General features: G+C 39.3%; 1 protein-coding gene across 5 annotated transcripts in view; it reads right to left on the bottom strand.

Moving 5' to 3' along the window:
- PREX2 (phosphatidylinositol-3,4,5-trisphosphate dependent Rac exchange factor 2) overlaps positions 1-27643 on the bottom strand; it is a 290193-nt gene that overhangs the window by 125638 nt on the left and 136912 nt on the right. For all 5 annotated transcript variants that reach the window (XM_039522705.1, XM_039522703.1, XM_039522702.1 and 2 more), the window contains 9 exons: positions 22729-22832; positions 21247-21296; positions 20510-20585; positions 18796-18868; positions 13212-13354; positions 12997-13089; positions 9581-9729; positions 5768-5853; positions 2852-2988 (listed from right to left, as the gene is read on the bottom strand). In XM_039522705.1, the coding sequence (XP_039378639.1) occupies positions 2852-2988; positions 5768-5853; positions 9581-9729; positions 12997-13089; positions 13212-13354; positions 18796-18868; positions 20510-20585; positions 21247-21296; positions 22729-22832 (911 nt within the window). The remainder of the gene's footprint in view (positions 1-2851; positions 2989-5767; positions 5854-9580; positions 9730-12996; positions 13090-13211; positions 13355-18795; positions 18869-20509; positions 20586-21246; positions 21297-22728; positions 22833-27643) is intronic.

Below are 27643 nucleotides of genomic sequence, written 5' to 3'. Positions count from 1 at the left end.
GGAAAGCAAAACTGTTATTTTACCTTATTAGGGAACAAGGCAGAGAGATCTGCACCCCTCAGAAGCACACCACTGCCTCAAGCCTCACAGTAGCCCTAGTAGCCCTGGGAAACTATTCCTCCCTAACGAAAAACAAAACTGTGACACAACACAGATTTTTCACTAGAGACCAAGCCAAAGGGGAATGGCTATAGGGTGACCAGATGTCACTATTTTATAGGGACAGTCCCAGTTTTGGGGGCTTTGTCTTATATAGGTGCCTATTACCCCCCCATCTCCTGTCCTGATTTTTCACACTTGCTAGTTGGTCACCCTAAATGGCTAGATCCCTATATTTCTGCCTTATACACAGTGGCTACTATGTGCAATTTTGAAGACTTGACAGACTTCCCGATTTGGGAAAGGACAGTCTGTGGCACCTGGGATCACCTCCTGAAAGAGTGGCTGCTCTGGAAAGGCGATCTCACATTAGACAGATGGGGAGCAGAAGCCTCAAGTGAAAGGATGAGAGCCCTAGGAGGCACAACAACTCCACAAGTACATGCAGTCAAGAACACAGGAGAGCAAGTAGCCAGGGTTCCATACACATAGTGAGGGGCACTAATTGTGGAAGACAGCATGAGCGGGTCAATGAGAAGTGCCATGCACTAAGACAACATTGCAAGGAATGTGGCAAGTTGAATCATTTTACTAATGTGTACAAGAGCAGAGGACGGTCCTAGAAACATTCAATAAGATATGTACAAGAGGGTGATGGCACATCAGACACTGTTGATAACATCATTATTCTCTCCTTGAGTCTGAGCGCATATTATGTTCAGGCTGTTGAGACAAGATAGCAACAAGGGACAATGCCAACCTCCATGAATGCAAGAGTGTTAATTGGGAAACACCCTATGCAATTTCAGCTGGATAGCGAGGCCTCCTGCAATATGATCAAACATACCTTTCACAGAGAGCAGACACAATCTAATAACATACAATGTGAGATTAATGCTGTCCATAGGAAAATGTGACCTCATAATCACTAATCCAAAAAATAACAGATGATACCAGCAGAAGTTTGTGGTGGTGGATGATGATAAACACCATCGACCCCTCTTGGGGAATACAGCCATACAAGCCACAGGTCGGATCAGGTGCAGCATCAGAATTTTATAGCTAGAGTACAAGAAGCAAAAAGGGAAATCCTGTGGACAATGGAGACCATTTTAAAAGTATATAGGGATGTTTTTAAAGGCAATGGGTGCCTCAAAGGAAAGCTTCAACAGGAAATGGACCCAGCAGTGGAACCTTTGAGTTTACCATGAAGGAAAATTCCAGTGGCACTATGTAATCCAGTACTCAAGGAGCATGAAAGTCTGCAGCGTGGGCATATCATAGCACCAGTAGAGGCCAGTACAGGCTGGGTAAAAAGCATGGCAATGATAAAGAAGCCATCAGTGAAATTACATATCTGCATAGACCTAAAGCCACTGAACAAGGCATTGTCCCTTTATCCACTTCCCCCAATTGATGACCTCTTGGTAGAACTTTCCAAAGCCAGAATCTTTGTAGTCTCTAATGTGATGGATGAGTTTTGACATAGAAGGCTGGATAAGAGTCCAGTATACTGACAACCTTTGCAACATCACTTTGTCCCTGCAGATGGCTGTGCCAGCCCGAGATGTTCCAGAGAAGACTCACCCAAGCACTGGAAAGGTTCCGTGGGGTGAAAATAATTGCAGATGATATCCTCATTGTAGGTGAAGGGAGCAATGATACAGAACAGGGGTAGGCAACCTTTTAATGGAATTCACATCCAGTTGCAGTAATCGTTTACCTAATGATAGGCATGCAAGCAGTTAATTTTTAAGTTCCCCTTTTCTGGATGCCCACCCATCTCCACAGCAAATCCACATCTTGAAACAGTCAGTCCACCTCAGGTATAAAGTACTTTTTATCCCTTTAATATAGCCAGTTTAGAGCAAAAGACTCCATGCTACTGTATCTGTGAGTAAAAATACCCCTTTGACCAGAATTCAGACATAACTGCCTCAATTCTGTACTGGAGCACAAAGAAATCCAAAGGAACATTTTCATGAAGCAGTATTTGCATGATGCAGTTGAAACAACCCCCTATTTCTGCTGCTTATCTCATATCTGTTCAGTAGGTCTGAAAGGAGGATTTCAGATTTAGTTTTAATTGGATTTCAACACTCACTGAAGGACATTGTGAAGTTAATTAACTGGTTCACAGTTTATGAAGAATTTCCAAGAACGTGGAAAGATTACATTACTGAATCCAGCTGTTTTGTTTTATCATGACAATTACTGTGAACATTCAATTTTCTTTCTAAACTAAAAGCAAGAATAATTTATTTGCTCATATTAAAAAAGGAAACTCAGAATCCTTGAAATAATATTTATTTTCTAACACTGCACTGTAAAAGAAGTGTAGAGAGACCTTTACAGACAGGATATATTCACTCTGCTCTGTACATGCTAAGTGTTAATAAAAGTCAGGAAAAAGATCAACTGTTTGTGTTATGTTCTCATGAGCACACAGCTAGCTGTATAAACTCCACTCCATCCAGATGAGAATATATTTCATGGTGTTTTCTGCACAGAGTTATAATGCTGCTGGAAATAATCCTTTAAAAAGATAACATGAGAAAACTATTTGGTTAAAAGCTTAGTTTTTTGAAGCAGAACTTAAAGAGACCTTGAGTATCAGCAATAAATATTAAGTAATCATCAGTTTTTATATTTTAATTAGCCACCTCCCCTTTATTCCCCCCACAACTGGATGTAAAGAACAAAAATAAACAATGGATAGAGCAATGAGGGCATAAGCAGTAAACTTGTCTACCTGCATTGGACGCCTGTATTTCCTGCAGGCTGTGACGTGGGCGATAACACTTGCATGAGTCTCTTTGCTGACATTAATTCCATTCACTTTAATTATGCACTGTCCAGGGTGGAGACCTGCTGCAGCTGCCACAGTTCCTTTAAAAACAATTGTGAAAGTTGCCAAATTCCATGCTAAAAGATCCCCTTTTAAACATACAGTCCAAGTGCCTCAATCTGCATAAGTATCTGCTATTATTGATTCTTGCTTGTTGCTAGTACAATGGAGTTCTGAAGTCAGTGAGACTCTGCAAAGATTATGGGGTCCATGCTAGGGATCCCCCTTGTGGGGACCATATCATAATCCTGTAGAACAATTTACTGAAAAACTATTCAAAGCAAGCTACTACAAACCTCAGCTATATCAATTTAATTGTTATTATCTTAGAATAAATTTCATCTGATAAAATAGTGCAGAACAAGATATCCTCTGTTGGTTTTGTTGTGTCTGATTGCAGAGTTCATGTAATACTTTATAGCTTATAAAAATAATATGATGTAATGCATTATTTCACTAAAAATAACATATTGCCAACAGCCCAGTACTGATGTATAACCCAACAATAACAAACCAGTGTGCATGTGAAATTAAGGAAATGTTATTTCAGTAAGGAAACAGATTTTAATTTTAAGCTTCTACTGAGTGATTACTAAATTACTGTAAAAAAATTAAAAAAAAAAAACCACCTTAATAGTCTTCCTTTCATAGTCAAATTCTATTGTGAAACAAATTCTGAAAAATTGCTAGACACTAGCAACTAACACCCATGGTCGGTTTGTTGCTAAATATCCCCCGGCACCTAGCTGAAAATGCTGGGGAAGATTTGACTTTTGTAGTAAAACGGTAAAAAAAAATCTGTAATTTGAAAATAACTATAACTATTCAGAGTCCTAAGCCTTTGCTCTTTGATTATAGCAAATGTCTCTATTGATAAATAAAAATCAGAAGCTTTCTGACAAGTCTCCCTATAATTCAAAGCAAGTATTAAAGCAGACCAGGAGTTTCTTGTCAAACAGTATGTGAAAAACCCAAATCCAAGGGCATTTCTGTGTATTCAATTCTATTTTAATCTCTTTACCATTTAACCTGTAATGGAAAATGCCTAGCTTCCAGCTTTAAAAAAAACAAAAACAAGAGTCAATAGTTATTGGAATAGGAAATTTTATTAACTTTAATCATTGTGAATAAAAATGAAGACTACTCTCTGAATAAAATAAAATATACATTCAGTGATTTGTTTCTATAATAGAATGATAACCTTGAAAAAGTCCTGTGTACAGCAAAGGTAGTGTCGGTGTAAAATATCTTGCCAGCATGCCTCAAATCTATTCTGGAGAGACTGGCTCTTGGAGTTTGAAGTTAGTTTGGTCTCCAGGCATATTCCATTCTTTTATCCTCTGTTGAGATTGCCAACAAAATATGCCAATGAAGAATAAACATGTTGCCCCCAGGCTGATACAAAATATTTGGGGCCCTCCTGCACAGTTGAGGGGCTGGCAAATAGAAAAATCATATACTGACTTGTAAACTGTCTGAATTTGATAAGGAATGCATTGAAAAAATAAATTTGGAATCCCATACTATGATTTTTAACAATCACTTTTTACAGACTATAGCTGCACTTTAAATTAAGTTACTAGAGTAAAGTGTCTTGAAATCACACCAAAATCAGCTAATCTGGTTCCAACAAATATCTGGATTTAGAGACAAAGCTTAAACAAATCCCATTAAATAATATCCTTCAAGACTGCAGAAATGTTATTCAGACTCCAGAAAAACCATGGTCCCAGTTCCTTCAGGAAAGCATTTAAGCATATGCTTAAGCGCATCCATGTTCAGCAATTCACTTAAGCATGTGCTTATGTGCCATCAAGATCAACGGGACTAAAATATTTGCTTAAATGCTTTGATGAACAAAGATGGACAGCTGAACTGAGACCCAGGTGTGGAAGTAATTAACAGACTGGTGTGTATTAGACCCTATGCTCTTAAAGACCTGGTTTCTGGCACCACAGCTCAGGTCAAAATTGACTGGTTCTTTCAACTGGTTGCTTTGCCAAACGTAATCATACTGCTTGGTTTAAGGCTTCTCGGTTACAGGGGGGTAAATTGCCACAGCATAGGCTAAAAATATGGTTTCAATGAGCTCTGCATTTCACAATACACAACAGATTGTTTACTGTAGTCAGCGATAGGGGCTCCTCATCAGTGTCAGAACAGCAATCCAGAGTACATTGGGTTAAAGAGTTGGCAAATGTTTGGCAATCATGTCACAGAAAGGACATAAAACACTATAAAGAGCAAACATCTGTAGTTAGTAAAATGGTCTAAGTCACTGGAGCCCAGAGCTGTATGAAAGGATTTGTCCAGACTGCACATATGTTCTCAAAAGGGTTTTCAGATGAGTCAGACCATAAATGTGTAATTTAATAACTAAGTAGCCTTCAGAACGTTGCTTCCAAATGCCATTTACTGGATCAATTACTTTTGCATTTAATAATTATTCCTAATCTGTAAAGGATATTTGACCTTAAAACCTATGTAAGTGTTACTGAAAGAACTACGGTAATTTAAATATGTGTAAAAACCAACAAAAGACTGTCTAAATTTTAGCCAAATTAGCATATTCATAAGACAGTATTTTGAATGACTACCTATTTACCATTTGTTATGCTTGTAACAAAATAACATTCTGCAGATTTTTCAAGGGTAAAACAATTAAAAAGCTTATTAGGAAGTTTGAGTTAATGGTGTTTGTCTCAACAGGAAAGAATATGTAAACTGAAATTATAATTGTAAGTGTGATCGACCTCGACCAGGCCTAATAAGAAGTTAGGCAGATGATTACCATGATCCCATTCTGCTCCTGTTTCTTACCTCTTCCAACAGCATGGACAACCGATGGACCAAAGCCCCGGATTTGGAATCCAAGTCCATCTGCAGAGTCAGGGATCTTCACTGTCCTAATACCAACAGAGACTCAAGATCAAATATCAGATGTTGACATTTTGTTCTTTAAAGTAAAGATAGGTCACAGTGGGAAAAGTAACAGGTAGTAAAAATCTGTTTAAACTCTTCCCTGCTATTTCTCATAATTTTTAAAAATAAAAAGAGCTAAAGGAAAAGGAGAGATGGTTTGGCCAAAGCTATTTATTCATTTTATATTCTGTCTTATAGTGCTCATCACCTACATTTCACATATAGAATGATTTTACCATCACAATACCCATGAAAGCAGGAGAATATTATTCCATTTTACAAAGAGAACTCAGTAAGATAGAGATAAAGGCCTACATTTTCAAAAGTAGCAAAGAGTCCTGTGGCACCTTATAGACTAACAGACGTACTGGAGCATGAGCTTTCATGGGTGAATACCCACTTCGTTGGATGCATGACAAAAGTGTATCTTGATTTGGGGTTCATCTATTTTTGACCCCATATGAAACGCTTTGAAGGGGCCTGGTTTTCAGACATTGCTGATTTACATTCTTGCTATATTTACCTCATGATGCTATCAAAAAATGAAAAATGTGTCAGTAAGGACTACAGGTTAAACTTTTTCATCTGACGTTCTTATAGACAATATTTGAAAAATTGAAACGTTTTCCCCCAAAATTCCAGTTTTAAGAAAAGGCCAAATTTGAATGAAAATTTCATTCTGAATTTCATTCATTATGAATAACAGAGAAAGCTACAGAGAAATACAAGTAGGAGCAAAAAAAGATAGAGGACTGATCATGATGCTCTTATTCAGTAAGGACATCAAAACTTGGCCCAGAGATAACAGCATGATGAGACTGTAAGACTAAATAGTGGAACTGTTATAAGAAAGGTAATTCCATTTAATGGAAAATTTCAATATTTCAAATTGGTTTTGTTCCAATTTGGAACCAAAACCAATAATTTCAAAATTCTGGGCAGAGCTACAGACTCTGGAAGCCTTGGACTGCCCAGCTCACAGGTAGACCACCTGGTGGACTGCCCCAGAGCCACAGACCTGGGTAGCCCTGAGATCCTCAACTCCTGAATAGTGCAACTGCTGGGCTCCTAAGGAGCTGTGGACTCTAGATGCTTTGGGAGCCCAGGCTGCTGAGGAGCTGAGAACCTGGAATCCAGAGCTCCCAAGTTCTCAGCTCCCCATCAGTCCATTAGACAGGCTACCGAGGAGCTAGGAAACCTGGCAGGGTTCTGTTGGAACTTTGTCAGAATAGAACTGTTTCCAGAGAACATTTCAATTTTGATGAATCAGCAAATTCCAGTGGAAAAAATATACTCTCCCTTAGGCTTCAGAGCCCAAGCTCCAGCCCAACTAGTGAGAGCTCCACAAGACCAAATCTGTCGACCGGGACTGGGAGGTTTGCTGCTGTAGGCTGTGTAGATGTACCCTTAGGCACTATGGTAATAAACAATAATAATAATTTTGAGACTTGGAAAGAGATAAATGTAATTTTAAAATACATTCACACAATATGGTAAAAAAAATCTTCCTTCAAATATAGCGTGGAGTACATTCACACAATATGGTAAAAAAATCTTCCTTCAAATATAGCGTGGAGTATAAATCAGCTCCATTACTTTGCTTCTTGTTTATAGCAGGGGAAGCTGAAAATATGGTTGGCACTTGGAGACAATTATAGGTAGATCCTGAATCCAAAATCTTTTGCATCCCAGGCATCTCTCTAAAAACTGATGTATTTTACAAATAGATTTTTAAAGACTGTTGGATATTAACTAAAGCTGGGGAAAACTCAATGGTCTCACGTTGTAAAATTTCCACACAAAATGCATTATATAAGCATCTCTCCCTACTTCATACACACACTCTGGGGGAAACTATGTAAGACCCAAGTCTTGTAGAACTCATTAGTTTAACTTGGCTTTGTGTTGTGGACAAAAGCTGAGACATATTCATTTTCACTTAGGACTTCTATCAAGATTTGAACTGAGGTCTACACAGGTGAAGGCCAAAGTGCACCAACTAGCCGGCAAATGTTAAGTTTTTCTAATTTTACCAATATAGGACTCAATCCAGAAGCTTCTGTTCACAAGTAGTTCCACTGATTTCAACTGGAGTTTTTCCTGAATAAGGAATTCAGGATCAAGCCTCTCCATAGCAGTACTATGTTAGCAGAGATTGGTAAATTTTGCAATTAACCATCCCACAACTCATTCTTGAGAACATTCATAACACATGCTAAGACAAACAGTAATCAATCCTATAGTCTCCCCTCACTAGTCACTGGATAAAGTTCTCTGAAACTGCTTTCAGACATGAACCCTTAAATATTGGACAGAAAGCCTGATGAAAACTTAATGAAAAAGCTGTTTATTATATTTGCTGTATATAGTATATTGCACTTTAAATTTGGTTCTTAATAGAGAGGCCTTTACCTTGCAGACTGTGCCAGAAAAGGGAAGCAATAAATACATTTTTTAAAACAAGAAACAAAAGGGAAGAAACCAAAGGTTAGCACAAACCCATAAATACATATATACATTATTACAAAGATGTAGAGGTACATTGTGCCTTCAGACACAGCCCCAAACAAAAGGTAATATGTAAAATGCATTATCCCAAGAGTACATCCAGAGAGTCACTCCTCTAGGGCACAATTCTTCCCTTGCTTTCCCCCTTACTTTGTGTGGGTTTTTATTAGCTGGGACATCCCAGTGCCAAGATGCCCCTCCCTGCTCACCTGCTCTGGGGTGTGGATGGGAGGACAATTCTCTTTTCTTCCAGTGCAGATGCATGCTACAGTTAGCCTGTGCATGTGTGTAAGGGGCAGGGGGGTGGGCAGGGTGATTATGATTCCCCCTATTCTGTGCAGCCATGTAGTCCAAGTCACAATCTAGTCCTTAGAGTAATTTTGGGCCTGATTCACCGCTCTCTTAGGCTAGCGTAAAGCAGGAGTAATGCCATTAAATTTACTGCACCTATGTGATATAAGTAAGGATTAAATCAGACCTTTTATTCCTCTGTTTCTATTGAACACGTGTATTTAAGGCTTAGGCACAGAGGAAAAGAACTAAAGAAGTTGCACAGTAAACAGGCACTCCTTCCTTTTTTCACATAAAGGGGATGCCAGGCACGTAAGAATTGTCAAAAACATTGTATTGCGAGGAGTCCAACTGTTAATAAAGATCTTGAGGGGGTTACTTTTTAATCCTATGTACTTTATTTGTAGAACCAGAACAGAAATGCAAAACACCCATTAGATCATCTAACCCAGGCGAGATCAGGACATAGTCCCTAGACAGAGGAAGTTTATTAAAAACAGAATGTCAGCTAAGTGGGTCAAAATTGCCTATATATTCTTCATTTATACTTGTGGTTTCTACGTGTATATAAAATGAAAGACTTCAGCATCAAAAGTGACTGATGTTTTCCCTTTGCTGTTGTTGGTAGATAAATGTAATACAGATGAATTGAAAGCAGATTGATTAGATGTGGGGCCTGGCATGTTGATATTGTATCAATCATTTTATTATTCAAGAACAATACTTTTGCTTGCTCAGTATATGGGCCACTTAAGTAATTTAAATAACCTCTCAGCAATAGTACACCTTATCCCAATAATGCAATAACATTAACTCAATGCTGTCTTTCCTGTTTACTACTTAGACATTTGCCTTCTAGAATTCACTTCAGTTATCATTTTTTAAATGCCCAAAACAGGAAGCGCAACTTACTCCCTTGGTTTTGTGCTCACAAGTACCCTGAGGGGCCTTCTGCTGTTTAAGCATGCTTTCAGGAAGCAATCCACTTCGTTGAAGGGTCTCAAAAAAACTAGGTCACCATTAATGGCAAATATCTTCTTCCCAACTTCCAGGCCTGCCATCTAAGTGAGGGGGGAAAAAAACAACACTTGAGCATTTTGCTTTGTTTTGTTCTTGTTAGGTTTAGTTTTTATAACCAACATTGTATTGATTTTGTCTGCCTATAGACAAGCCCATTAGGAGTCAGTGATATAGACATTCGTTTTAGTTTCCTCCACACAGCATGCACAAAACATCCCTAAATTATACCTGGCAAAATGTGGATTGTAAACTCCAAGTTTCAAAAGCACCTAGCATAAAGGGCCCTGATCTTGACTGGGCCCTTTGGACACTGCTGCAGTACAAATCAAGAGTCTTAATTATTAATATAATGTAGATAATGTGACCGCTCTTATTGGGCCAACTTTTATTATTGCCACATTAACAAATTTCCCTACCTGTTGTTCTCTAAAGAAACTGAAACTTACTTTCAGATATAGAGGCTTGCTGAATATTTTAAGAAATACCTGAATATTTCATAAGTTACAAAAACAAACCATAAACTCAAAAGTTTTGAGTTTCACACCTTTGAGTGAGGTATACAACATGTCAGGTCAAAGAGACCCTTTAAATTATTGGCCAACTAGGGAAGAAACTACCTCCAGGGACGCCCGGGGGAGGAGGGGAGGGGCAAGTGGGGCAATTTGCCCCAGGCCCCGAGCTCTGCAGGGACCCCCACGAGAATATAGTATTCTATAGTATTGCAACTTTTTTTATGGAAGGAGCCCCCAAAATTGCTTTGCCCCAGGCCCCCTGAATCCTCTGGGCAGCCCTAGCAGGATGTACAGAGCTGCTCAAGGCATCCTCCAAGTCTTATTGCCACTTGAGAACAGGGCAGTACTAGACAGTTGACAAAACAAAATGGAATTACAGAAAGATAACAGAGCTGGACTCAGGCTGGATATAACTCTATGGCTGCATCATACCACTTATTTGTTGTGCCTCCTTTAGGGCTGTCGATTAATCCCAGTTAACTCATGCGATTAACTCAAAAAAATTAACTGCAATTTAAAAAATTAATTGTGATTAATCACACTGTTAAACAATAGAATACCAATTGAAATTAATTAAATATTTTTGGATGTTTTTCTACATTTTCAAATATATTGATTTCTATTACAACACAGAATACAAAGTGTACAGTTCTCTCTTTATATTATTATTTTTTATTATAAATATTTGCACTGTAAAAATGATAAACAAAAGAAATAGCATTTTTCACTTCACCTCATAAAAGTATTGTAGTGCAATCTCTTTATTGTGAAAGTGTAACTTCCAAACAGATTTTTTTGGTTACATAACTGCACTCAAAAATAAAACAATGTAAAACTCTAGAGCCTACAAGTCCACTCAGTCCTACTCCTTGTTCAGCCAATTGCTAAGACAAACAAGTTTGTTTACATTTACGGGAGATACTGCTGCCTGCTTCTTATTTACAATGTCACCTGAAAGTGAGAACAGGCATTTTTTTGTAGCCAGTGTTGCAAGGTATTTACGTGCCAGATATGCTAAACATTCATATACCCCTTCATGCTTTGGCCGCCATTCAAGAAGACATACTTTCATGCTGATGATGCTCATTAAAAAAAATGTGTTAATTAAATTTGTGACTGAACTCCTTGGGGGAGAACTGTATGTCTCCTGTTCTATTTTACCCACATTCTGCCATGTATTTGATGTTATAGCAGTCTCGCATGATGACCCAGCACGTGTTCATTTTAAGAACACTTTCACAGCAGATTTGACAAAATGCAAAGAAGGTACCAATGTGAGATTTCTAAGGATAGATATAGCACTCAACCCAATATTTAAGAATCTGAAGTGCCATCCAAAATCTGAAAGGAACTAGGTGTGAAGAATGCTTTCAGATGTCTAAAAAAGGCAACACACTGATGCAGAAATTACAGAACCCGAACGATCAAAAAAGAAAATCAACCTTCTGCTGGTGGCATCTGACTCAGATCGTGAAAATGAACATGCATCGGCCCACTCTGCTTTGGATCGTTATCGAGCAGACCCCATCGTCAGCATGGACACGTCCTCTGGAATGGTGATTGAAGCATGAACGGATATATGAATTTTAGTGCTTCTGGGATGTAACTATCTTGCGATGCCGGCTACAACAGTGCCATGTGAAAGCCTGTTCTCACGTTCAGGTGACATTGTAAACAAGACATGGGCGGCATTATCTCTTGCAAATTGTAACGAAATTTGTTTGTCTGAGCAATTGACTGAAGTAGGACTGAGGGGACTTGGGTTCTAAAGTTTTACATTGTTTTATTTTTGAATGCAGGTTTTTTTTGTACATAATTCTACATTTGTAAGTTCAATTTTCATTATAAAGAGATTGCACTACAGGACTTGTATTAGGTTGTAATAAAAAAGAAATATAAAGCGAGCACTGTACACTTTGTATTCTGTGTTGTAATTGAAATCAATATATTTGAAAATGTAGAAAACATCCAAACATGTTTAAATAAAGGGTTTTTTTTATTGTTTAACAGTGCGATTAATTGTGCGATTAAAAAAATGTATCACACAATTAATCACAATTAATGTTTTTAATCGCTTGACAGCCCTAGTCTCCTTTTATCCTAATCCCTATCCCACAGTGAGATGTAAAGGCCTTTAAAAACAGCTCTAAAAATCTCCTTTGTAAAATAAAATCTCAGATAGCATATTTTACTGTCACACTTCTCTGTATAAGTACAGTAAGTCCGGTTCATGTCAATGTGAACTCTGTATATACACCACAGAGGTTTATCTGAAGCAATGCTAATGTAAACACAAGCCCTCTAACTTACTCATTCAGCATCTCAAACTCTATATTTTACATTATTACAAATAAAAAACATAAAAGCCTTGACACACACCACATTTATGGGAAATAAATCAAATCTATGTCTGCAGAGTAGCACACGTTTTATTTTCATTCATTACATTTTCTTCTAACAGTGCTTCTGCCACTCATGAATAATGATGCCACTGTACTCTATGTAGCACATGAAAATAAATATATTTATAATTTATGTATTGTATCTCTAAGTTCATATATTGGAAATCATACGTAAGAATAAAATGATAGTAAAAGCAAAGTCATAGCTCGGTTATAAACAAAAATGATAAAAATTAAAAACAACACTTTTTTTTCTTGAAAAAACAGACAAATTAAAACACTACATTATCTTAATTTTTCAAAATTGTATATCAAAATACAGCTGTAAGTGTACATTTGTAAACATTACCATAAAACAAAACCAAATGTCAGACTATATATTAGTATACGTTACCTCAGCATTTGACCCTTTCTCCACTAATTTAATAATTGGTAATTTGTTTTTGTCTTCTAAACCAAAACCATAGCTGCCTTCATTAGATTTAATCTGAAAAATAAAAATAAAATTACACAATTTGCCTTTCCATTAAACAATAATGCATGGTGTTTATTTAACATTATTGAATCCTATTTATTGCTTGCCAATTATCATTCAATTTGTTTACTTACCAATAGTGACTTGGCTATGACATTTTCCACTACTTTTAAATCATGTTTCATAAGCCTGTGCTTCATATTTGATCCTTCCATTTCTTCATCCGCAAAAAATCGAAAAAGAAGTGGCTCATCTTTAAATTCACTTTTTTCTAAGACTTTATGATACAAAATACAAAGATTAATCCTTTTATTATGAATTCCCAAATACATGTTTTAAAAACAATTAAATATTGGTACAGCGCTTACATAGATTAAATGCTACAAAGCTATTTTTGCGTTAATTCTACACTAGAGGAGTTTGAATTTTCATAATAAATTACATTTTCTAATTGTATATTTTAAAATGAATAAAAAAATTCTTAAACAAATAATGGCTGAAGGGCAGTTGAGGCCTCCCCTCTTCCACTTCTCCCAGTTTCTCTAAAATGCTGTTGGGGAAATCATCTTTTCCATTGTTTCAGTCAGAAGACCCATGCCTTGAATCTTTTTATTGGCTTCTTGTCTCTGATGGCATCAAATTTAACCTCCTTGTCATCAACTTCAAAACCCTACATATATCTCTGCTCTTATTCCTCTTTTTTCCTCTTCTTACTCTATACAATCCTCCTGATATTCTTGTCTTCCTCTTCCCTTGGGCACTCTCTCCTACTCTCTGCTTCAAACTTGGTCATGCTCCTCCAATACTCACCTCTTTCTCATTCAGCGAATGCCTCTTTTCTTTAATTGCTCTTTAGAATTTCACTTCTTATAACAATCCCTCCTACTTTCTTCTCACATTTTTTCCCACATTCTCTCTTTACTGAACTCTTGTGCCGTGTCTGGTCTTTCTGCATTAGTGTTGTATTATAGAAACTGTGAATCCATCTGGGCAGGAATCATGTCTTTGTCAAGTTCCTGGGCAAGGGAGGCACAACTAATGGCAGGAGCTTGGGATTCTAAAACTGAAGCCAGGGGTCAGAGCCAGTAACAGGGTCAAGAGTCAAGCTGAGGGGCTTATATAGGGACAAGGAGCCAATCAGGGATCACTAAGACCACTGTCAGCCAGATTCCTTGAGGCAGAATGTTCCATGGCATTGAACCTCAGTGGATTGAGGGTCACAAGAAGTGGCCCAGTTACAGCTGCTGCTGGTTGGCATTATGGGGATGTTGGCTGCTTAATAATCCTCCAGACCTGCGTTCAAGTTCTGTTGATCCTGACATTACTATAGCACCTCCCATTGGGGGCACCCTGGTGGAATATATAATCAGCCCTTGATATAAAGGAAACAATCCCACAATGGGTGTTGTTCCTTACTTACTGTTTCAAGGTTGCTGGGGAGGGGCTTCTCCTTCATAGCTGAATGGATTAGGGACAGGTGGTCCTGGGGAATGGTAGCATCCAGGAAATTATGGGGCCAGAGGATGTGTGGTGACTCAGTGTGGGGAGTAGTTGTTGTCAGGGAGGAATTCCCCTTTTCAGGACAGGGCATCGGCTGCCTTGTTCTGGGTTCCTGGGTGATAGTAAAATTAAAGCATGTGAAGAACAAGGCCCATCAAAGCTGTCTTTGGTTCAGTTCCTTACCCTTCTGAGATACTCCAAGTTCTTATGATATGTATATATCTTCGAGGTGGTGGTACCATTCCCCAAAGGTGGCTTTGATTGATAGAGCCTGCTTATCTAAAATCTCATAATTTTTTTCTGCCGGTGTGAGTTTATGAGAGTAATAGGCACAAGGGAGCAGGTGTTGTTGGGGGCCAGATCTTTGGGAAAATATTGCCCCAATTGCAACATTAGATGTGTCGGTCTCAACAACAAAGATCTGCACTGGACTGGGATGAATCAGGATTGGAGCACTGGTGAAGGCCATCTTGAACTGGTTGAATGCCAATTGACCAGATGAAGGGGGTATGTTTGCAGAGGAGCTTTTTCTATGGACTATCTGTAGAGCCCTCCGGGGATACAAAATTTGTATATGCATCTGATGATACACAAACATGGTCTGCAGACAGCCGCAGATATAAAGCGGATATCTGCAGATTTGCAGGGATCTAGCTATCTGATCTTAAAACCAAGGAATGAAGTGCCTACAAAAATTAGTGAACTCCAGGAAGCATTGAAGCTCCATGATGTTCCAAAGGGCTGCCCAGGTCCAAACAGCATCCATCTTTCTGGAGTCAATTCAGAAGCCCTTATTAGACAAGATGTATCCCAATAACTCCATGGAGTGCTAGGTGAAGCTGCACTTCTCAAGATTTGCACATATGCCATGTCAGTGGAGTCAATCCAGAACTGACCAGGCGTGTTGAGTGTGCTGCTCAGGGCTCTCTGAGAAGATAAATATATGGTCAAGATAGACTATTACTCCTGGATCTAGAATATCATGAAATATCTTATTTGCAAAGTGCTGGAATGCTGTTGAAAGATTGAATGGCATTACCAAATATTTGTAGTGGCTGTACTGGATTCGAAAGGCAATTTTCCACTCATCCCCTGCACAGAGCCACACCAGGTTATAGGCTCCATGCAGGTCAAGCTTGGTAAACTCCTGGGCTGATGTTACAGAGTCCAACAATTCCAACACGAGTAGGAGAGGGTACCGGTTTTCGATGGTTACCTGGTTAAGGGACCAGTAATCCACACACAAAAGCAGAGTCCCATCTTTCTTTTCAACAAAAAGAACTCAGGCCCCAGCAGTCAGCTCTGGCTCTGACATGACATAGATGAAGCCAAAAGGTATCTTGGCTCCAGGTTTCAGCTCAGTCGGACAATCATAGTCAAGTTGGAGTGGGAGAGCAGCCACATTCTTTTTCTCAAAAACATCCACAGTCATGGTACTTGGCAGATAGGAGTTGGCTCTAATGGGGGTCCCTGCTGGGCCACAGCCTAAGCCCATGGACTCCTCAGCAGCATCCTGAACTCAGGATAGAGAGGTGCATCAAGACTCATCTGATGGTGCATGCAGGCAAAGTTGCTGACAGAATTCAGTGCGGAAACTGACTTTCTGCTCACACCAAAGGACATGCAGGTCATGAGTGGCCATCCATGAGATGCTGAGAATTATCAGGAAGTGTAGTGAGTGGATCACTCCAAACCAGAGGATCTCTCTATGGTCCTGGATAATGACTTCCAGGGGTACCGTTTCCAGTATTACTGGGCCTTAGGACAGGAGCAAGCCATCTATAGTTTCTAAAAGGTGGGGGGGCATTTTTTGTTGCAGCAGGATGCCTAAGGCTTGTGCCATATCAGCGGCTATAAAACTATCCACAACCCCAGAGTCCACGAGCACCTACTAGGGGGCATTTTTAAGGTTTTCCCTGGGACATGCAGGCAAACCTGGAGTTGCAAGTGCTGGGCTCATCATGTCTTGGACATGCTTCAGTAAGAAGTGGGGGCAGCTTGGGGATGGATATCCCTTGGTCCAACCAGGCTGGTCCCCCTTACTGGGCCTGGGTTTGGTCATTTCCCTACTTTTTCTGTGCAAGAGCCCGTGATGGGCAGCTGGCAAGTGTGTCCAGATTCTCCACAGTAGAAACACAAGCCATGGCATCAGTGGTAATCCCTCTCCTCAAGGTCACATGATGGGCTGCATCAATTTGCATAAGTTCTGGGACTGGGCCACAGATGGGTACTGGGATACATCGTCTAGGTGGTGGTACAGCCAACTTCCTCTCTTTATTTCACTCATGCAGCCTGTTGTCAATGCATATAGCAAGACTGATGAAGGCATCTAGATGAGTCAGGGTTTCCATGAGAGCTAGTTCATCCTTGATCTCTTCTACCAATTCCGATGCAGATTACATGAGCTAGGCAGCTTCATTCCATTCTGTATTGAGATGAGTTGCCTAAAGTGGGTAGCTTAGGAGGAAACCGGTCCTTGCCCTTGCCATAGTTTTCATGGGGCTGCTTCCACCAAGTGAGCATGGTGGGGGTTGTCAAAAATAGAGAAGCGTTGGGCTCTGATGTTCCACTAGGAGTGAAGACCACTCCAGCACCTTTCCCATCAGGAGACTAATTATGAGTCCTACTTTAGCCTGGTCAATGGAGTAGAACTGTAGGTGGAGCAAGAACAGCAAGCACCATTGGTTGAGGAAAGCCCTATATTTTTACAGTCTCCATTGTAATGCTCTGGGATGGGGACTGTTGGACCAGAGTCCGGGTGCACTGTGGCACAGTATTCTAGTCCCACAACCCAGTGGCTGCTCTCACAATAGCTAGTACTTGGTGGTGTACTGCGTCAGCTGGGCCTATAACAGTGTTTTCATCGAGTAGCTGGGGGGTCTGCACTCACAGGGTCTGGTTCTCAGATGAGAACTGCACCACTTGTGTCTGCAACATGAGAAGTTCCTCCTGCAGGCAGGGGCGGCTCCAGGCACCGGCGCAGCAAGCGCGTGCCTGGGGCGGCAAGCCACGGGGGGTGGTCTGCCGGTCACTGTGAGGGTGGCAGTCAGGCAGCCTTCGGTGGCATGCCTGCGAGAGATCCGCCGGTCCTGCAGCTTCAGGTGCAATTTGGCGGCGGGTACGCCGAAGGTGCGGGACCAGTAGATCACCCGCAGAAATGCCACCGAATCCGCGTGACCAGCGAACCTCACGCAGACGTGCCACCAAAGGCCGCCTGACTGCCGTGCTTGGGGCAGCAAAAAACATAGAGCTGCCCCTCCCTGTGGGCTGACAACCTGTCCAGGTGGTCTAATGCCCACTGGGACAATCTAAGTAGGGGACAACCCACTACCTCCATATCCCACAGGGACAGCTTTCTATATCGATTAGTGGTAGTCCAGGATCCTGGGCAAAAGGGAGGGAGGATTAGTAGCAAGAGACTGGGATTCTGGAACTGAAGCTAGGGGTCAGAGCCAATATGAGGGTCCAAGAGTCAAACTGAGTGTCAAGCTGGAGTCAGAGTCGGGAGTTCAGCTGAGGGACAGAGACAGAGACAGGAATCAGGCTGAGGGTCAATACCAGGAATCAGGATATGTGTTGGGGTTTTAGGAGTCAGTCAGGAGTCAGAATCCAAATAAGAGCTGAGATAACTACCTGGAGTTCAGAAACAGAGCAGCAGGGCAGTCATGGCAACTAGCTAGGGAGACAAGGAGCCAATTTGGGATCACTAAGACCACCATCAGTTAGATTCCCCAAGGTGGAACTTCCCGTGGCATTGAACCTCTGGATTGTGGGTCACAGGGAGTGGCCAGGTTACAGTTGTTGCCAGGTGGTTGTGTGGGGATGTTGATTGCCTGCTATCAAGTCCTGCTGATCCTTATAGTCTTACTCTATATTTGAACAGCAAGATTATTTTTACCACTGTCTAAGTGGTTATTAATAAATAATCCACCATAAATCCTTCAAAAAGATTGAAAAAAGACTGAAAGCCCCACTCCACACTTGTATGTATTCTTCCCTACACTATTAACTAATCTAAAATAATACAAGAAAAACCTAGTTAAACATCTTTTTTTTAAATTTCCAGACAGCTCCCTCTTTTCAGGTACACATTGAAATGATTTACTGATTTTATCTTTGCCCTTTTCTAATCTCTTGGGGTGGTCCCTGTACCATTTGCCTGCTATGCAGAAGGAATTCAACAAACTGTGACCGTTAGCTTGCACAGAATTTACTTACCATGGTGCATAAAGCCATTGTCACAAAGTCCTACACCAAAGATCATCGCTTCTTCCCTGGTCCGACAATCCCCCTGTTAAACCATAATAAACACTATGTAATATAAGAGCATAAGAACATAAGAATGGCCATACTGGCTCAGACCAATGGTCCATCTAGCCCAGTATCCTGTTGTCTGACAGTGGCCAGTGCCAGATGCTTCAGAGGGAATGAACAGAACAGGGCAATTTATCAAACAATCCGTCCAGTCATTCACTCCCAGCCTCTGGAAGTCAGAGGTTTAGGGACACCCAGAGCATGGGGTTGTGTCCCTGAACATCTTATCTAATAACCATTGATGGACCTGACCTCCATGAATTTAGCTCACTCTTTTTTGAACCCAGTTATACTTTTGGCCTTCACAACATCCCCTGGCAATGAGTTCCACAGATTGACTGCATGTGGTATGAAGAAGTACTTCTTCATGTTTATTTTACACTTGCTGTCTATTAATTTCATTGGGTAACCCCTGGTTCTTGTGTTATGTGAAGGGGTAACTAATACTTCCTTATTCACTTTTTCCACATCATTCATGATTTTATAGACCTCTATCATATCCTCCCTTAGTCATATAAGAACATAAGAATGAACAATAATGAATAATAATTCAGAAAAATTGAACCTACTCTATCTTCATATCATACACAGAAATCACACTGGAGCAGTGGAGAGCTGTGCACAAAGATCATGGGCTGATTATGCTCCTAGATGATAACACATGTTTTCCATCATCTCAGTGACAATTGCCCCTATTGTTATTAGCCACAACATTTTCTCATAAAATGGTGAATCTTTTTGTTAATATTACATTGTCTATATACATTGAGTAGTTATTGACAACCTTCAAAACTAAAGTTCATAAGAGATCCTCCGTTTTTTGAAACTTTTTCTGTTTCTAAAACTCATTTTGACAAATTATCTTCTTCATTCCATACATTGCCTACTTTATTTTCTATGCTCTTTCATCATCTTTGTGAACATATATGCTCACATCTATATTTAAACCTACTCAAAGAACCATGTTAACTTTTATTTATAATCTACATAACTTTCTGTTCCCAGATATCCAACAAGTACACCAGTGTTGAAAAGCAGAGATTCTTAAATCTGCTCTGTCATGCTATTCCCAAAGAAAATACTCATCATTCTTTTCACATTCTGCAGCCCATCCATAACAGGAGCACATAATCAGACTCCAGAAAAGCAGCAAAGTTCGGAAAATATTGGTACAACTTGATTCAACAAAGAAGTTTTTCCTATTTTCTTCCAATACAAACCACAACTTTGCCTAAAACAAACTGAATTCCCTGGTTGTAAACTTCTCCCTGCTGCTTCCTTTTGTCCATTCAGTCAGTAATTTGCAGCTTCACACACCATTCATTTTAACTATATACATTATTACACAAAATGCTAGCATTTTGAAAGCAGCAAAAAGCTAAGCAGCGTGAAAAATTGAAAGATCAATGTGCAACACAGGAAGATCAGCAACTGACCATGGACAGCTGAATCTTGATGATTTACAGAATCAACAGGATATTTATATTAACTCTGTTCTAATAATTAGAACTTTAAAACAACATATTTTCATTTTCTTCTACGTGATAAATTACAACTTTCCATTTTAGGAAGTTAAATTCATAATGCAGAAAAGTGAATCAACCCAGGGTAAACTTACCTGTGCAATTAGCCAGTCTATCAGTTTGTTCGCCATGACTACAGATTTATAGGTCCTCAGATGATAATCTTTATCCCTGTTTAAATAAAAAAACAGAGGGAAAAAATCCCATGTTTTACACACAAATTGACACAAGCATGATCTATGTTGTTTTTTAATAGTTTTCTGTACCTTAAAAATAGAACTTCAGAAGCTGCCCTGAGGTCTCAACTCCTTAGATGGAGCAAGCCAAAGCCTACAGTGTAGATAGGAGTGGGGAGGAGGGCTGGACTTGTCCCTAGGTAGCCAACCATGTTCCCTGGGTGTAAGGATAGGTATCATGTTACAAGCATGGGAGTGATTCTCAAAGTGAGATATATAGAGCTAACATGAATGTGAGTGTGCTACGTATGTGGTAAGCCTCTGGGCATGCCCAGAATGAACTAGATTCTTCCAGAAGCCTGAGTAAACTGTCCTGACAAACCTGATTCCTGCTTTCTTAGTGAAAATGACACTCGGGGCACTGTCTATACAAGGCAGCCTGGGACAGTACACAGTACTTTTAAGTGCTAGGTTGGAATTCCATCCTGCTGCTACTCTGGGTTTTGGGAGTAATCTCTCTAGAATTTCTTCCTCACTAACACACGGCCTGAAACACAGGCTAGGATTTGGCTCTGTGTTTGTATATAGTAGCTACAGTATTCAAATGTATACATTTGTTCTAAATAAGTCATTAAGAACTTCACAGCTGGACTCACCTTATAACTGGAGTAAACAGACTGTGAAGACGACAGTATAATCTTACACCCTGTTAAAGATATAGATATGTTTAAATCCACATTTACACTGAAGCAAATACCACTCAGTACATATTCTGACAATACCTATCTATTCAAAATAATGCAAATAACTTGTATTTTAAAAATGTAGAACAGAAAAAGTGAGCATTCATTTCACAGATATGTTTTCATGCACCAAAGTTATTTCTGAAGTGTAATAAGCCTCCAGATTACAAGACAAATAAAATTTGTGACTAAATTATCATGGGCTTTTCTAATTAATCTTAGAAATCGAGAGATATGTAAAGATGAGTTACATAACTTTGGCACAGCATTAAAATATTTTTTAACATACATTAGTTTAAAAGAAATATATGTTAAACTTTCACAGCTAAGATGACTTTCTGTGCAAATGAGGATTCCAAACAAACTGAATTACTAGAGAGGAGAAAAGTGAAGTATATTTATGAATATTGCCAGAAAATCAAATTGAACATGACCCACTGTATCCACAAGCAAGCCAAATAAAAATTAGATGTAAAACAGTTTCAAAAGTTTTAAAACTTTTAATAAAGAGTCATATATATATGGTTTCTAATGTTTTAATCACAAAATCCTCTTTAAAAACATGTAATTATTCATAAACAGATTTAACAAAACAGCATTAAGATTATGGCACACAGTACAGTGGCAAAACAAAAGAAATGTAAAATTTAGGCAGAAACTCTGCCATAGACTGCTGTATCTGCTAAGTCTACATTGAGGGATCCCCTTGACTTGAGACACTCTACATTGGAAAACTTCTAACTGGAGAATCAGTGAAGCAGCTGTCCTAACTCAGTAGGCTGGGAGAAAACCTGAATGGTCCTAATTTTCCACTGGATCAGGACCACAGGATCACAAATTTAAAAACATCAAAGGGACTAAAGATGACTCTGTTGACTTTGTTTTATTCTTTCAATATATCCTTGGGTACAGTGTTAGAGTGGAGATAATACAACCTGCATATTGCCATTAAAACATCAGGTGACTTTTGATAAGCTAATATACCCTTCACACACTAAAGAAATACCAAAAGCAACTCTGATACAAACAATACTGGTTTATACTCCCATACTCTTTTTCTTTTCACTGAATATAAGTGGATTGAAAAATATAGTAAACTACTGTTTCAACTCCAGTCATTCAAAAAGGTGGGCATTATATCCTTTATATGTTTATGTAACATAGTATCTCCTGGATAAAATCATTTTTAGAAACATATTTCTCAGTTTCTGTATTCAAAATATGGTTTGCAATAAGCCAAGAGCCAAAATCTGCCTACAGATATACGTAATTAACTCTGATTCACATTAGACAGGTGTCCAGGGACAGAGTTTTTCCTAACACAATGCATTTTGCTTGATTTTTAACTAGGACTTCTGTATCTCACCCATTTTTAATGATAAGAGCAGTTTATACCTTGGAAATCACATCCTGCATTTCACTTCTTGGATAGTATGTTCCATCATCATAACGGAATCTGTAGAGCATGTGTTCAGGTTTGAACTGGTGCTTATCTGTAACTAATAATTATCAGGTGTTAGCCAAAGAATTCCAGCTTTCTGCACAGGCAGCAGATTAATTAAGGGTACAAACACAGTAATTCCCTACAAGACAACCCCAAATACATCCAGTAATAAAGATATATCATGAATCTATAATTAAACATATGTTGCTATTATTTAAGATGAAAAAGATCTACTTGAGTAATCAAATGTCAATATTTTTTAAATAGCAACAATACACAGAAAAACAAATTTCGTAGGTTGGGGCCAGATTGTTTCTAGCCCTTATGCTGATGCTTAGAGAGCGGGACAGGAATGTACGATGCCTTTCCTACTTGCATGACCCATAAAAAGTCAGGCGGAATGGCAGGCCCTGCACTCTTAGGAGCATAAAGATTGCTCTGTCCTAACACCCCTCCCCACCAAGGTTGCATAGCATCTCAAAGCAGGAGGAAGGCATAGGTGGGAGCTTGAACCATAGTTCTACTGTCATCCACCCACACTAGCCAGCAGAGCTGACCAGTTTTGTGCAAGGGAGCAAATGACATCCCAAAAAGGAGCAGGTGCACAGTCTCCACAGATCCAAGAGCTCCAGGAGGCAAGATTATGGGGCTTTTAAATAGTCTCATGCATGAGATATATGGAGTATTTCCTGAAGTCTTTGCCTTGGCAATATTCCCATTACAGTTAACATCCTTGCAAAAGAGACCCTCATCTTAAATTTGTAAACAATCAGAGCTACATTGTTCCATTCAAAACGAGAGAGAGCCTAGGGCAGGGGTCGGCAACCTTTCACAAGTGGTGTGCCGAGTCTTCATTTATTCACTCTAATTTAAGGTTTCGCGTGCCAGTAATACATTTTAACATTTTTAGAAGGTCTCTTTCTATAAGTCTATATTATATAACTAAAATATTGTTGTATGTAAAGTAAATAAGGTTTTTAAAATGTTTAAGAAGCTTCATTTAAAATTAAATTAAAATGCAGAGCCCCCAAGACCAGTGGCCAGGACCCGGGCAGTGAGAGTGCCACTGAAAATCAGATCACATGCCACCTTCGGCACGTGTGCCATAGGTTGCCTACCTCTGGCCTAGAGCATGCTAACCTGCAACTTGGGAAACCTGGGTTTAATTCTCTTTCCTATCACAGACTTCCTTATGACCTTGAGCTAGTCCCTTAATTTCTCTGTGCCTCAGGTCTCCATCTATAAAATGGGGACAATAATACTTCCCTACCTCAGAGGGGTGTCTTAAGAATCAAAATATTAACGATTGTGAGGTGCTCAGAACTTTGGTAATGGGGTCATACATTAATATCGGTAGATTCAAATAGGGCCCATATTAAGGGCTAGTAGAAGAGCACCAGAAAGCATGCCTTAATAAATGCCTATTCTCTTTTACAGAGATGTTTAAGACGACAGGGTGACATCCTGTATAATTACACAACTAATACATAAAACTCTAAGGCCAATTCCTGAAGTTCTTAATGAGTCTTTACCCAGGTAAAATTGACATTACCCTTAATGGAAGTTTTATCTGAGTTATGGCAACATTTATTCCATACATCTCATGCACCAAATTGTTAAAAATCTAATCTTGCTATCTTGATAATCTTGTAAATTATCATTTATAAATGTTCTCTCAACCTGATCTCTCACTCAGTCATTGGAATTTTTATTTTTTCTATATTGGTGTTTTGTTTTGTTTTGTATCAGAGGGGTAGCCATGTTAGTCTGGATCTGTAAAAGCAGCAAAGAGTCCTGTGGCACCTTATAGACTAACAGACGTATTGGAGCATGAGTTTCATGGGTGAATACCCACTTCGTCGTTGTCATTGTTTTGTTTTGTTCTTTAATTAAGGTTAATTAAATACACAGATGAATCTAACTCTGTAGTTCTTCCACACAAAGAACTTTCACTGATGTAAAACAAACCATACATACAAAACTGAACTTATTAATGTCAGAATGACAAAAAAGAACCCTTCTAAATGTCTCAGTTTGCTAGGATATTTAGCAACGATGGTTCAGAAGTTTGGATAAACACCACAAAATACAGATGCTTATCCAAATTGCCCCAAATATCTTGAGTTTGCAAAGCAGACTGGAAATTTTGTGAAAACAGGCTCTCATTCCCGTATACCTTGATTCCAGTTGTGAATGGAACTTGGAGATGCAAGGACATGGAAAAAAAATTAAAGAAAGTTCACAAGACTTTTTGGAACCTTTAAAAAATGGTGTGGTGCAAATTATAGCCTAATGTTTGATCTAGTTCTTCTTTCATCCAGAGTGTGTTGCACGATCCTAATATTTATCTAAGTAAATTAGCTAACCTTAAGGGTATTTTGATAACTACAAAGCTCCTTATTATGTTGAAAGGAAACTTGCATTTATAATCAGCAGGGATAATTGATCCAGCAAGACAGTTCAACCCACTAACTGATAATAATGAGTCCTCTCAAATGTCAAAGACAATGCTTCTAGGTAGGTTTAGCAAATGAATTTCTTCTTTGAGCAAGATTGGGGAAAAACAAGGAAAGAAAAATAACTTTTTCATGACCACAGAATTTACATATCCACTAGGAAAACAATGTTCAGCACAATAAGGGTCTGCACTATAAAAATAATGCCAGCACACTGAAAATAAATGACCAGCATAGTGACTATCTGAGTCTAGCAAAACCCTGTACAACATTTGTAATGTGCATAAGAGCCAAACTTCCTCCCCGCCACCCCCATGAAAACAGATGGTTCATTCAACTTTATTTTAAGAATTCTATTTTCACTGAAACACAGCTGGATCCACACACTAATGAAAGTAGTATGTCTGGCTCAAACTTCCATGCTCAGATATAATACCCTTTCATTGTGAAATCACATAACATTCATTTAAGTCTGTGTTGAGGGAATCTATTAGTGTATTTTGGATAAAATTTAAAAGATCAGTAGAAGAATTTTTGGCATCAAAACCTTTCTACTGACAAAAGTTCTCTGTGTGTAGTAAACATACTACAGTCTGACATTTTGAATGATTATTGAAGAAATAGTATAGATCATTCACATTAAAATGCAAAAAACTATATGAAGAGAGATTAATAACCTGGATTTGTCTCCTTCTATTCTACATGTGTTCAGAGTACTCATAACGCACTGGTCCTGATCCTCACCTTTCCTTATCAGCCAAGGATACTGAAGAAGCAATAGCAAAGAACTGGGATGTCACCTGAAGCCCTGAGATTTCCTTGACCATTGTTAAATGGAAGATGAAGAAAAAAGCATTTCTGCATACTGCTGTTATTTGGGTGCCCAGGAGCAGCAATTAATCCAAAAAGTCCACAAGGCTTTGACGAGTAGCTGTGTACATTGCTAGCCATGTATACTCCTCAAACAAAATGGAAGCTTCCACAATGGCAGAGTCCAGCTGGCCCATGTAGCCTTGGTATGCTCTGTATTGCAAATGTGCCAGGGCTGAAGATTTGCCACCCTGTGAAAGGCCCAATGCAAAAATGACCCAGACAGCATTTGCCAACTTTGTTAAATCCACTCCTGCTTACTTGCTCAGAAATTCGTATCAAGAAGGACACACCCTGCAGAACTTTTCCAGACTGCAAACCCTAATTTCTTTTACTCAGCCCCACTACCTAGCACCTCTTGTTGTGAGAAATCATCTTATTTCACAGAAAAGATCATCTGCAACTGGAATGGCCTCACGTGTCACTACGAACAACAAAACAAAACTAGGGCTAGAAATAACATCCTTCTTCCAAGAATTTGGGCCGTTCACAGGTGTACTCGTCATGGAGGCACTAATGGCAACCAAGGCCACCACCTGTTACTCTGTCTCCTACTCCTCCTGGACGGTGAAAATCAGCACAGAATATGTGGGACCCCTACTAATAACAGCCAACACCTCCTTTGCCAAGGGGAATCTACCCCTCACCCAAAAACATGCAATAGTCAGACCAATACTAAAGGAGCCATTGCTCAACAGTGGAGACACCACAAAGTATTGCCTAGTGTCAAACTTTTTAGAGATGCTAGCTACCTATAGTCCACAATGCCATGTGTTAGCTACCAGTGTTCTGTGTCCCCTCAGTCACATTTTGGCAAGGTACAGAGACTATTCTTAAATCTCTGGCAGAAGACTTGTTCCTGTCCATAGTCATAGGAAGAACACCCATACTCAAACTAGAAGGAAAAGGGACACACTTCAAAGAATTTATTTCAGACTGGAAATAAGGTATACATTTTTAACTTAGAGAGTAATTAATCAGTAGAACAAATTTACCAAGGGTCTTGGTGGATTCTCCATCACTGACAATCAAGATTGGATGTTTTTCTAAAAGATATATTCTGGGAATTATTTTGGGGAAATTCTATGGGCTGTGTAATATAGGAGGTCATACTAGATGATCACAATGGTCCCTTCTGGACTTGGAATCAATGAATCTATGAACTTGCCTTCTCGATATCATCCGGGGATGATTCATTCCCCCGAACAGTTAAAGGGGCTGACATCTGGTCACTGTGGAGTGGTTTGTATACAGCACTGAAGTGATCAAGTATAGACCAGACCTAACCAGAAGGTTTTCACTAAATCTAGCCTAACTACTACTTTTGACCTAGTTGAGGACTTGGTCTGAAAGTTTCTCCTCCTGTATCTATGTACTATGTCCCTGCATTCAAGAGAATGCCCAGCTGATAGAGTGGGACTTGGGCACAAAACCCTACATTGCTACACATGATAGAGACTGTGAGAAGACAGCCTCATAAAGGCAGGTCCGGGTGAAAACTGAGTGGTATCCCACCTGGGTTTCAGCCTATCCCAGGTTC

Source organism: Mauremys reevesii, linkage group 2 (assembly GCF_016161935.1).
Source record: "Mauremys reevesii isolate NIE-2019 linkage group 2, ASM1616193v1, whole genome shotgun sequence".
Classification (NCBI taxonomy): Eukaryota; Metazoa; Chordata; order Testudines; family Geoemydidae; genus Mauremys; species Mauremys reevesii.
This window is presented reverse-complemented; position numbering and strand designations above follow the sequence as displayed.